The sequence below is a fragment of the Phyllopteryx taeniolatus genome, chromosome 18, assembly GCF_024500385.1.
Source record: "Phyllopteryx taeniolatus isolate TA_2022b chromosome 18, UOR_Ptae_1.2, whole genome shotgun sequence".
NCBI classification, from domain to species: Eukaryota; Metazoa; Chordata; class Actinopteri; order Syngnathiformes; family Syngnathidae; genus Phyllopteryx; species Phyllopteryx taeniolatus.
The window spans coordinates 1,556,341-1,569,675 of NC_084519.1; the positions used below are offsets into that span (position 1 = coordinate 1,556,341).

General features: G+C 42.1%; 1 protein-coding gene across 1 annotated transcript in view; it reads left to right on the forward strand.

The window, feature by feature from the left end:
* The first annotated feature begins 2,089 nt into the window (after positions 1-2,089).
* slc16a10 (solute carrier family 16 member 10) overlaps positions 2,090-13,335 on the forward strand; it is a 48,764-nt gene continuing 37,518 nt past the window's right edge. The window contains exon 1 of the mRNA XM_061753761.1: positions 2,090-2,640. Within this exon, the coding sequence (XP_061609745.1) occupies positions 2,331-2,640 (310 nt within the window). The 5' untranslated portion in view covers positions 2,090-2,330. The remainder of the gene's footprint in view (positions 2,641-13,335) is intronic.

The following is a 13,335-nucleotide window of genomic DNA, read 5'->3' on the forward strand; positions in this document are numbered from 1 at the left end:
CGGAGCTCACAACAGATGTCCAGCTGGATGTGGGTCCATGGGGTGGATGGCCATGGCAGCGGTTGTAGAGGAGGAGGTGGAGCTTGGCTGATCTTGCCACTGGTGAACAGAGGTGGGTAGAGTAGCCAAATATTGTACTTAAGTAAGAGTACTCTCTAAAAAGTAGTCATCCAAATATTTACTTTATTCACTTAAATGACTTCACGAAGAAGCTGTTTGCTGACCAGACTTAGTGATTGTGTGTGCGACATCATCAGATAGGGTTAATGTTGCCACATCCCATGCCAAAACGATAGAAACATCTGCTACTTACCGCAAGGTGTTTTCTTCAATTAGAAGTGGGCTGAAATATCCTAGTTTGGGCAGTCACAATTTAAGAGCTGCATGACAAAACTGTTTTATTTTTGGAGTCTGCAAAGTAAGCACGCTTGCGCTGCTGATTTCCCCTCCCCAGAATAGGTCATTTTGATTGGCTCGCGAACGCTACGTGCATAGTCATGTGACTGCCTTGTGTTGTCTGATTGGTGAATTGGAGTCAAATGACATTAGTGATTGGCGCAACGGGCGCCCTTTGCGGAAGTCGAAGATGGAGTCTAAAAATAGACGCGCACACGCAAGAATGGATAAATAAGAGTAGCGAACGGCATGACGATCATTGTAACGGAGTAAAAGTATCGATCCGTATTCACATAAATACTAAAGTAAAAGGAAAAAAAGTATGCTGCATTTAAAGTACTCTAGCAAGTACAGTTTATCGAAAATGTTACTTGAGTAAATGTAACGCATTACTACCCAGCTCTGCTGGTGAGGCACGATGTACAGTCCTTCGCCATGGTTTCCACATCTCTGTTGATGCCCGGCCACCAAACCAGGCCCCTGCAGTGTTGCTTCAGGTGGCCCTCATGGACCGTGGTAAGAACACAGGGCCTCAAGGCGTTTGGGACCACTGTACAAAGCCCCCGAGCCACACAGACGTCATCCCAGCACAAGAGCTCGCTCGCCCTTGACCCCGGGTGCCAGCTCTTCTGACACCTTCACGGGCCAACCCTCACGAATGAAAGCGCAGAGCTGGGTCAATGTAGGGTCCTGAGCGGATGCTGCCTGGAGTTCATGCAGTGAGACGACAGCTTGGAGGGGCGCGTGCAGCATGAGGACCAGTCCCTGTTCCAAGGGGTCTCGGTTGGTGTCTGGTGCAGGACAAGCCAGTCGGAGCCAGTAAGGCTGTAAGAGGCTGGTAGTCAAACCGTAGAGTAAAGTGCCATCCATACAGGTACATGTGTCACCTTTCACAAGCCCAAACACAGGCCAGAGTCTCCTTCTCCCCAACTGAGTACTTTTGTTCAGTAAGAAGTTAGTGACCTTGACGCTCAGAACAATGTTGGAGTTGGGACAGGACTTCTGCCATTCAGTCTAAGGTTGTGTTTGCCCACCAGTTCTACACAGTAGTGATGACATTCATGTGTGACTATCACTGGCTGATTGTGCCAAGTACCTAAATAAAGAGTGTGCCTGATGTACCTGTGAATGCAACAAAAATCAAAACAAAAGTAATCGTGCTCGTATACATATTCTTAACGTTCGTCTCACCCAAAGGTAAAAGGTAATCACAACCAAAACTGTTGTTATTTATTGTTACAGTACAAGGGAAAAGTGAAACCCTAACGTTATGGAGTAAACTTCGTGCTGTTGCATTACTCAATTAGACCATGCTCGGAATAACAGCGTTACGGTGGATTCACCATTTACAAGTTAGGCATACTAATTTCTATGGTGCCATTTAATGTACGTACACGTGAGCGCCAGTTGAAGCTTCGTCCATGTATATTAAAATGACGTCATTCGATGAAATCAATTGCCACTTACAGTCTGATCCGCCATGTTTACCCTTGCTCTCTTCCACAATACTATTGGCTAATGCATGACGCCCACGCCGACGTCATTTTACGTAGTTACGCCTCTTGGTTTGGTTACGCCTCTTTACAATGTAACGCCTCCTTCCTGCTTCAGACAAAACCCCTCCAGATTGTGTGCCACTGTAACTTGACGACACCGCGGCTCGCTTATTCGTTCCGGCTCCACGTCTTTGTCCAATCAGCGGCAGGATGCCCCGAAGCTCCGCCCCGCCGCGCATGCTATTTATAATATTGCCAGAGCAGCCCAATCTTGACAGTTGGAGTAGACGTGAAAATATCCTGACCTCGGCAGCTGCAGCTTCAGCCGCGGATGCCGTTCCTCCCCGAAACACCTGAAAGACACGTTTCATATCGCCGCATCTTAAAAGTCATCGTCGTTCGCTTTCAACTTCGAATTGACTAGTTGACGGGCAAACAATGGCACAAGGGACGATCGTCACGGATGGCGATGAGGCGCCCGAAGTCCTCCAGGTCCTGGCCGGCGAGAAACAAGCCGATGGGGAGCTGGAGAAGAAAGAGAACGGGGACAGCCAGGTGAGCGTCCCCGAGCAAAGCGCCGAGTCCACGTTTGTCCACCCGGAGGGCGGCTGGGGATGGGTGGTCATGCTGGCTTCCATGTGGTGCAACGGCTCGGTGTTCGGGATCCAGAACGCCTTCGGGATCCTCTTCCTGTCCCTGCTGCGGGAGTTCGGCTCCGAGCACGACGACGACCTCCGCTTCAGGACAGGTGAGGGAGCCACGGCGACGAAAACGTTCAGCTCCTATTTCCTACCACCAGACAGACATTGTTCCTTTTTGTCATTTGAATGAAGATAGTGTTTGGGGCTTCCCTTTGGGCTAGTTGTAGTTAAAAAAAACCATTCGGGGAACCCTTTCTTGATTGACTTGCCATGAAAGCGACACTGTGCGGCCATGTTACGTTTACGGCCAACAAAATTTGGCATCGTCAACTCGGTGAAATTAATAAAATGTCGTTTTTTTTTTTTTTGTTTTTTTTTTTTTAAATCAAATGTTTTATATATATATATATATATATATATATAAAATTGTATTTATTTATTATTTATTTTTTTAAGCGTTAACCGACTACCGCGGTCGCTGGAAGAAGTCCGCTAGCCAGTTCGACATCTCCTGGTCGTTTCCTGGTGCGAGGCAAGCGTGCTCGTTCCATTTGACTTGCGGGACATCACATGCGTTTGTTAGTCGGCGGCCCTTCAAACAACGCATACATAAACCTCAGCGGATGCGTGTACAATGTTGTCCTACCATAAATAAACGATGATACCGCTTATCCTCACTATCGTAAAAACGAGCAAGCAGCTCTGTACAAATTCTGCTTTAAGCGGTTGGCAAAGTATCCCCAGGCACTTAAATGTGCGCATACTTTTATTTGCTTTCAATTCCGGTTTTTGTACGCGTCACCACTTGGTACCGTGGTGAGGAGTTAATTATAATTTAGCGATATGTGAAACCAGAACAGGTCCTTCCAGTGCCTAAATCATGTGTATTAATGAATTAAATGCGTGTTATTGCTCAGTAATTCCTGTTCAATTCAAGTCCACAATTTGCATTACTTAGCCTGTTCAAACCAAACGCTTTTTCTCTCCCCCCCCCCAAGTCCACAATTTGCATTACTTAGCCTGTTCAAACCAAACGCTTTTTCTCTCCCCCCCCCCCCCCTATGCATTTTGAGGGGAGCTCAGCAATGATGTGGCATTCGTGTCATTCTGATCAAAAGCCTGACAATTGCATCTTTTATGTGCAATTGGTGATGAATGGGCGGAGCGATATGACAATTCCCCATGATATCACAAATTCTTCTTTTCTCTGGTGCCACTAATCACAAGCAAGCCCTTCCATGTCATTTGAGCAAGGCAAGCGGGATTAGTTAAAAAGGGTAAATGGTTGCAATGAATGATTTTCTTCATATGGGAAGTGTCCAGTTTAGAGGGGAATGTGTGTCTGCAAGTGGCTGCTAGCCTTCTTTATGAGTGGCTCAGACTACAAGATTTTTAGCCACCTTGTTGGCTCAATTTGCCCTGACGTATTTTGTCGGGAACGACAAAAACTCCTTGTATTGTGACATAATACACGATCAACACTTTGGCATTGTTGAAAAGTCTAGCATGTTACATTTTTTTTTAAATTGAATTTTATTTTTATTTTTTATATCTTCCATGTCGTACAGGGGTGTCAAACTCATTTTAGTCCGTGGGCCATGTTCACCCCAATTTGATCTCAATTGGGCCGGACTAGTATATCCATGGCCGAATAAGCTGTAAAAAAAAACACCCCCAAAAACATTTTTTTCCCTATTTTTATTTATTTAAAAAAAAAAAAAAATTAAGGTGCAAATAATTACAACTACATTTGGGAAAATATTCACATTTATTGATTATTATTTTGTTTCAACTCATATGAGCAATCTGAAATGTCATCCAAAAATAAGTGTAATAAATATTATGAATCAGTGTTATCATTTACAGTTGCAACTTAACAGATCACAGTAGATCTATGAACTGTATGTACCTTTTTATAAAACAACTTATTAGACATCATTTTAAATTGACATAAATTCTCCACATCCATCTGGAAATCTTGAAAACCTTAACTAACTAAAGTGTATTAAAAGTATGCGAATGTCACCAAGCTCTTGAAGAATGGACAGCCCAAACCATTGTCTCCGGAGCACCCAAGGATGACACCACACGTTTTTTTAAATTTTTTTATTTTAAAATTATTATTTTTTTTAAACACAAAACATTTTCGCAATCAAATTTAGCACCTCTTTCTCCATTGTTGTTGTTGCTATGGTAACGGTTATATCTTGTAGCGTTGACACGTTTTCCGGTCATGCCCCCCCCCCCCCCCCCCCCCCGACAGCTTGATTTGACAAGATTAGCCCAAATGATCGTAAAAAGTGGGATCCGGTGATTTTTGTAACATACTGTATGTCGTGTAGTGTTGCCAGTGTTCTGACTTATGGCAGTAGTTTGACATAGTGCCCATAGCGAGAGAACAATTTTGTTTTGAGGTGTGATCCAAGCATTACCACCTGTATGAATGTGTGAAGATGCTGTGTGAGGTAAACCGCTTGGATGGGAGACTTAACGCCGGCTGTAATTTACATTTCAAGAGGTAAACCGATTCACAAGTAGACTTGGTGAAAGTTCAGACATAATTAACATGCATTGCCCATTGAGTGAGCGACTGGCTCATTCATTCGGGAGATAGGAATGAATGACATGCCTTAACCTTGGTCATGGTAGGTGTCGCCTAGGCGAGCATACTACCAGTTAGACAGGGTATCGCCCAGTTATCTGCGAAATAAGGCTATGATTGATTTTCCATTATATTTGGTTTTTATTTCATTTTGACTTTTCTTTTTCAAATTGTTAGTTTGAATCAGTTTTTAGAGCAGGTTTGTTCGTTTTAATTTTTTTCGGAGGAGAAAACCCGCGCAAGCATAGGGAGGTCATGCAAACTTCACACAGGACGCTCAAACCCCCAACCTCCGAACTCTGAGGTGGATGTGCTAACCACTACTTCACCATGACGTAGCTGTTTTGTATGATGGTGTTCAGCGGTAGTTCTGCCACTAGCTAGTATCCTATTGTTTACAAACATTCTGAATTGGCCTATTTCCCACCACGACTACTAAAGGAAGACTAGGAATCTAATATTACGCTGTGTTCTGCATCACCACCGATAATACCAACCTGCAGATACCATGCAAAGATAGATAGCCAACCTCAGATTTTCAGATTTGGCCAAATGATCTGAAAAAAACTGCAAAAAAAGTCACAATCCAAAGAAATTTAAGAGCTGATGTGAAATCAAGTATCTGACATTTATCAGCCTGGAGCGGGTTACGAAGCCATTTCTAAAGGTTTAGGACCCCACCGAACCACGGTGAGCGCCATTATCGACACACTGCGAAATCATGAAACAGTGGCGAACCTTTCCAGGAGTGGCCAGCCTACAAAAATTACCCCAAGAGCACAGCGACGACTCATCCAGGAGGTTACAAAGGAACCCAGGACAACATCTGAAGAACTGCAGGCCTTCCCTGCCTCAGTTAAGGTCAGTGTTCATGACTCAACAAGAAAGAAGTGACTGGGAAAAAATGGCATCCATGGCAGAGTTCCAAGGCAAAACCCACTGAGTTTGAGAAGGGGGCAAATACTTTTTCACAGCGCTGTAGTTTAAGTTACATGGAAGTGTTACTGGAAGAGGCAAACAAGCATGTTAGTGAGTTGCAGAAAAGAAATCTATCGCTCCAGTAATTTTGGTGAAAACAACAACTGCATCGAAGCCACGTTTTGTCTGATGTAACTTACTGATTGCACCTGAATTGGATATATCTGTCCATCATGTGTAACATTGCGCTTAAAACTAAATCTTCGTTTCTGGAATTTCAGAAATGTTTACATGAGCGGAGAAGTTATCCAGTCATTGATGGTGTAGTGGTACATTTGCCTGACTTGGTTGCAGGTAGTGTTGGTTCAGTCCCTACTCGGTGATGGTGTGAATGGTTGTCAGTGTCTGTAGGTGCCCTGCCACTGACTGGCAACCAGTTCAGGGTGTAGTCCGCCTTTTGCCGGAAGTCAGCTGGGATAGGCAGCACCCAGCACCGCTGAACAGGATAAGCAGTAGCCTATTGAGAGTGGAAGGATGGGTGGAATAGTTTTCCCCACTCCCTTCCATCTTGCTTGCACAATGCATTGCATGCTGTTTTGCACCTGCCTTTCAGACGCAAAATAAGTCATCGCAATTCGTCTCGGGTTTGTTAACTCACATTGCGCGTGCAAAATTCACCTATTTTGAAAAATGAACTGTGTGACAATTTAGCGTTTGACTGATGCAATCCTGTGTATACCAAGTTAGTAGATCAGCTTCATGTGTTTGCACGAGCACAAGTTTGCATCCGTTTTTAGACTCAAACCTTGAATAAATCAGGCCCTTGGAGTCTTCGTAATTAATTACATTACTGTTCTTTCATTCTTGTGACACCACCTTCATTGTGCTCAATCACATACTTGGCAAAATCATACATACAGCGACAATGTAAATATTGTGATGGTTGTGTATTGATACTTGCAGTCAAAGACAATGATGCGATTTGTCATGATATTGCTATTTTGCCACATATTTTCAATGGGAGACAGGTCTGGACTACAGGCAGGCCAGTCTAGTACTCTCACTCTTTTACTACGAAGTCACGCTGTTTTAACACGTGCAGAATGTGGTTTGGCATTGTGTTGCTGAAATAAGCAGGGGCGTCCATGGAAAAGATGTTGCTTGGATGGCAGCATATGTTGCTCCAGAACCTATATCTACCTTTCAGCATTAATGGTGCCTTCACAGATGTGTAAGTTACCCATGCCATTGGCACTAACACAGCCCCATACCATCACAGATGCTGGCTTTTGAACTTTGCGTCCATAACAGTCCGGATGGTTCTTTTCCTCTTTGGCCCGGAGGACACGACGTCCACGATTTCCAAAAACAATTTGAAATGTGGACTCGTTGGACCACATAACACTTTTCCACTTTGCATTAGTCCATCTTAGATGAGCTCTGGCCCAGAGAAGCCGGCGGTGTTTCTGGGTGTTGTTGATAAATGGCTTTTGCAGTGAGGGATCGAAGGTCACAGGCATTCAATGTTGGTTTTCGGCCTTGCCGCTGACATGCAGTGATTTCTCCAGATTCTCTGAACCTTTTGATGATGATATGGACCGGAGATGATGAAATCCCTAAATTCCTTGCAATTGTACGTTGAGGAACATTGTCCTTAAACTGTTTGACTATTTTCTCAAGGACTTGTTCACAAAGAGGTGAACCTCGCCCCATCTTTGCTTGTGAATGACTGAGCAATTCAGGGAAGCTCCTTTTATAGCCAATCATGGCACCCACCTGTTCCCAATTAGCCTGCTCACCTGTGGGATGTTCCAAACAGGTGTTTGATCAGAATCAGAATCATCTTTATTTGCCAAGTATGTCCAAAACACACAAGGAATTTGTCTCCGGTAGTTGGAGCCGCTCTAGTACAACAGACAGTCAATTTACAGAACACTTTGGAGACATAAAGACATTGACAAAAAACAAAAAACAATTGTGCAAAAAGATGCAGAGTCCTCTAGCACTTAGAGCAGTTCGAATGACTAATATCGCAATAGTCCGGTGCAATGACCATTGTGCAAAGAGCGCTGAGACTTCAAGGAGTGTATGCGGTTTAAAGTGACGAGTAGTGCGATAATCTGGGACAATGGTTGTGCAAATGTTACGGATACTCCTCAATCAGTGTGCAAATGGAGCAGATGCTACTCTGGCATGAGTGGCCACTATATGCAAATAGTGCAGCACGGCGAGACAACTACAGTGAGTGCACGAGTAATACATAATTGGCCCCACAGAAATGCGACAACGAACTCAAGTCAAAAAAATTGCCGTCTTAAACTGCGTTACTGGCTGACACTGTCAAGTCTTTATTTGAAGCACGTCTGTAATTGTGCAGTTTTTAAAAACTGTAGTGGTGTTACGTTTTTTTAATACTGGAATTGTTACCTAATTCAGAGTACTGCAACTATAGTGCTCGTGTGCGCACACACAGACTAAGCCTTTCCTTCAATTGCCAGAGTTTCACTGGCCCTCTGTCATAATGATTGGTGTCTTCCCTCAAGTTAAGCTGAAACAGCTGAGGGACTTTGGGTAATTTGGAAAGTTGGACTTAAACCTCGCTTATGTAACTCTTACCAAAAACGTTCAAAACCTTTCTATGTTGTGAAGGCTTGGGGAACAGCTGTCTGCCATGTACAGTCTTAACAAAATCTAATACAAAAGTTGTATAAAAAAAAAAATAAAGCTTTTACAGAAGCGTACTGTGGTGCAATTTTCTTGTGGTAAAACTGCTGGATCATACTTTTGGCTATGCTCACACTGCAGGGTATGATGCCCAATTGGGATAGTTTGTTCAATCTGATCTTTTTATGTTGTCGTTCACAATACAAAAAACCAAAAGTGGTTTCCACTGTGCCCCGCGACCCTTGTGAGGATAAAGCGGTATGGAAAATGGATGGGTGGGTTTCTACTGTGGACGGAATGAGTCTGTGACGGTACACGCATGCGCACAAAACGGCACATCACGTTGCACATGTGCACAAACACTAGGCGGAAATACGGCCCCTTGCATAGGTCTCATCGTGACACATTTGTGGCAATTTCAAGGATTTTGTGTTACTGGAGCCAACAGTTCGAAAGCATCTTTTCGCTACTGACTGTTTTCCGCTCCTTCGTCCGCCGTTGCTTTTGTGGCGTGTCTGTTTTTATTGAACAATTGTGACATTTGTCGCTTTTTAGTGAAGTGTAGGTCGGATGAGCGCCACAGGAGTGTTCCAAAGCATTTGCATCACATACCCAATTTGTAGCCACATGTTGAGCGAGGCCTGGGCGGGATATGAAAGAAATCGGATTTGTACTGTTCACACTGACATGAAGAAAAAAATCGGATCCATTTCACATTCTGCAAAAAAAAATCGAAATTGATCTGCGGTGTGAACATAGCCTTAGATGCTGTGTCTTTAATATTTGGTTGCCTTATTCAACTACAGAGTGGAGAATGTTTTACCACTACCCTGTTATTATAGAAATTGGGTTTCATAGTGTTGATTGAATATGTTTGAGAGGGCTTGTGCATGCCGGAGTGTGACCTCCAAAAGCTCCGAAAATAAAATAAATCACCTCCCGCCCACACAATTCAGTCCTATTGCCTAGAGCTCGGTGAAATTGTGGACATACTGTATGTATGTATGCATGCAGTTTCAAATGTTGAGACTTTCATGGCAAATACCATTTAGATTGTAATTGTTATTCCCCTTGAAACCAGGAAATACACTCATTAGGATTTGAATTTAGTGCCACGTGGAGTAGAAATACGTGTAATCCTTACGGGTTTGCCCGAGTGTTTTCTTTACTTATGTTGCCATCTTGCCTTATGTGAACCGAGCAACTGTTGCCATGTTTGCATTTTAGCAGTTCCCATTAGAAAAGTTGTCTCGCTCTGACCACAGGGCAATATGTAAAATCCTCATCAGTCTCCCTTCGCACTTTGTCTACTGTTGCTGTCTTGCTTTATGTTCGAAGACCGAATGTTAGCATATTGTGATTTGATCAATTCTCATTGGAAAAAGATAATTCATGCCCCCTCAAAATGTAACTCTAAACCTTGAAACTTAGTTTTGGCAGCAAGATTGATGAAAAAAGGTCATGACTGCAATGTTCCACTCCTCTTTTTTTGTCACTATTGATGTCATTAGTGAAAAGCAAGTTTAAATCTGGCGCTATACCGCTGTGCCTTAAACTTACATTCTACTGCACATTTGAACTAGTCCTCTTACTACTCATTTATCATTTGAAGTTGAAATGTCGTTTTTAGTTTTGGTCGTATTAAAAAAAAAAAAAAAAAAATCGAGCTAGACTTCTGCTGGAAAGAAACAAAACAGTGTTTGACCCAAAAAATAAACTTTTTATTATTTATGATATGGATCAGAATAATGTTGGATTGTCTCATCTTCCTGTAGTTGACATCAGCTTTTTAATTTTTTAATTTTTTGTTTGTTTGTTTTTTTATAGGTATAACAAACTAGTTGAGGCAAAATCGACAAAATCGGGGGGGGGGGGGGGGGGGTCATGTACAAATGTCTTATGTTGCTTTTTTTTTTACCGCGATACATGATACAGTATATTTTCGAAGGTTTGGACCGTTCCAAATGATTTTATTAAGGGTGAAAAACAATTTGTAAGCTTTGTGGGAATGTGTCTGCTAACACCATCCTCACTAATGTCTTTCAGCTGTTCCATCACAAGTCACACTGTCAAGCTCATTCAGTTCAGGGTGATTTAGAAACAAACTGAAGCAGTTCAAGTCTTTTTTGTTAACCAGTTCACCTCCCCCCCCTCCGCCCCCCCCCCCCTTTCTTTGCTTTATCATCAGACATTATTTATACCCTTTGTTGGTGAGACTTTGCATTCCTCAGTCATGTCACCGGAAGATAAATTGCTTCTGTCTTTGTAGCATGACAAGGTCTCGTTGGTATGAATATTGTTGCATCTAAAGTCCAAGTCATTTACCCCAATCCATATTATTTTTGACTAGGGAATTATCAAGTCTAATATGAGTACTAAGTTTATTTGCAGAGGAAAATCGATGACCTTTTTTTTTTTTAAAATGTATTTGTTAAAGAAATGAGTTATGACTTAGTATATTTCAAATCTTGAAATCCGGGGGGTTTGTTCCTTAAAGGAGGTTTGAGGTTACATTTCATACAGAAAGTTCCAAGGGTGGCGGTGAAAAGTTGAGTGAGGGCCCGCTGTTCTCTTGAAGATCCGGTTGAGAGCCCACATAGGCCTAAATGTCATAAATCCTCCCATGGGGCATTTTCATCCTCTGACATTGGTATTTTTGCCTCACAGAGAGCACATGTATATCTGAAACGACAGCGATAAAAAAAAAAAAAATAACTGTTGGATTTTTGCTCAGAGAACTGCAGTTTGGTAGTGTTTCTTAGAGATTATAACATTGTTCATGTTTAGGATGGGTTTAGTTTTGAATTGGTAAACAATTCCAGCACGGTGAATAAAAAAAAAACACAGAACATACACTTGATCTATATCACCCAGCTCCAGTAGGGTAGCACCTTTTGCGTGCCTCTTTCACTATAAATTTCTCCTTGCTGGTTCGCATAAGCCCATTTAATACACAATACTCCATTTTTATATGATTCTGGAACCCTTCATTCTGCTGTTGACGCATGCGCCTCAGCGGAAATGAACCTTAGTTGTACTTGCATACGTTCTCATCTCCTCAGTGGGTCAGACATACAGTACCTTTTTAAATATGACACGGTGGGGCGTACTATTTTTCTTTCGGCGTTTCCGCTCGATTGCATCGCTGGACATACACTGAGAAGGAGAAGATAATGTGCAACAAAAATGGCCTTGGACTTATTTACCATGGAAAAAGAATTTAGCCAATTAGTCTCGACCCTCAACTCAAGCTTAGAAAGGCCCCTAATTCGCTTTTCCTTGAGGGAGTCAAACTTCTAATACATGGCTATTAAGCATTGAAACAATATGATAGCATATCAGCACAGTTAGTTAGTCGCTATACAGACACAGATATTCAACCTTTCACTGTGTGGGGATACAGAGAGGGTTACATGCTGCAATAAATAATAACCAACCAATCTATTCTCAAATTTTTTTGGGTAATGAAAATAGACAGTGAAAACTATATCCTTGGTGGATGTAATAACACATATATAGGACTCTCTCAGTCAAGATACATTTTTAGTTTTGTTCACTGATTGCAATAATAATCAAGCAATTTAAATTGCAAGCTTGTCAGTGTCTCTATTCTCACACAGTGTATCATCTGTTGCCAAAACTATGTCCACGAAACTGCAAATCTGAATCAACCAATAGCAATGAGTAACACTGGGGTGGAGTGGCTCAGCCCATAGATGCGCCTAACAAAGGTCAAAGTCAGTAGCCTTTCGTATCCCTGTACAGGACTCTGGTTCTCCCCTTGTGGGAATTTGGGAGCCGCTTTCGATAAGTCGGCCTGACTTCAAATGTTGGGGAAGCCAAAGACCTTTGGACCGAAATGAGGCTTGGAACAGTTTCGGATTGCCATGTTTGAGTAATTTCCCGTAACCTGTACTGACGTGTTTTACTGGCATGAATGGGGGGAAAAAAAAAAAAAAAAAAAAGAAAATATTTCAGTATCAAATTTTTTTTGAGTGGGGAAGTAAAAATAAACTAAGGGATAACTGGGGATGTTGCTGTCTTCCGAATGATCCAATTACATTCAAACTCATTAAAAGTTCTTATATTTTTGCAAATTATCCCCACTTTAATGCTTCTGATCATCCATCCATCAAAAAATGCAAATATCATACAAATATAAACCAAGTGAACTTAAAAGGCTGTTTTTAAATAGTAATTTCATTTATTAAGGGGGGGGAAAAAAACAACAACTTCAAAGTCACCAGGCCCTGTGTGCAAAAAGTAATGGCCCCCTAAACCTAATAACTGGTCGGGCCATCCTCAGCAGAAACAACTAAAATCAAGCGTTTTCTATAACAGGCAATGAGTCTTTCACATCTGTGTGGAGATATTTTGGTTCACTCTTCCTTTCAGAATTGTTTGAATTCAGCAAAAATGGAGGGTTTTCGAGCGTGAACGGCCTTTTTAAGGTCATACCACCGCATTTTAATTGGATTCAAGTACATGATCAGGATTTTTGGGGCCGATCAGCAAGTTTAAAAAAAAAAAAAAAACAAAAAAAAAAAAAAACATAACTGATCACAAGATGGAGCAATGTGTATTGAAATGACTTGGTCATTTACTGTATAATACTTGT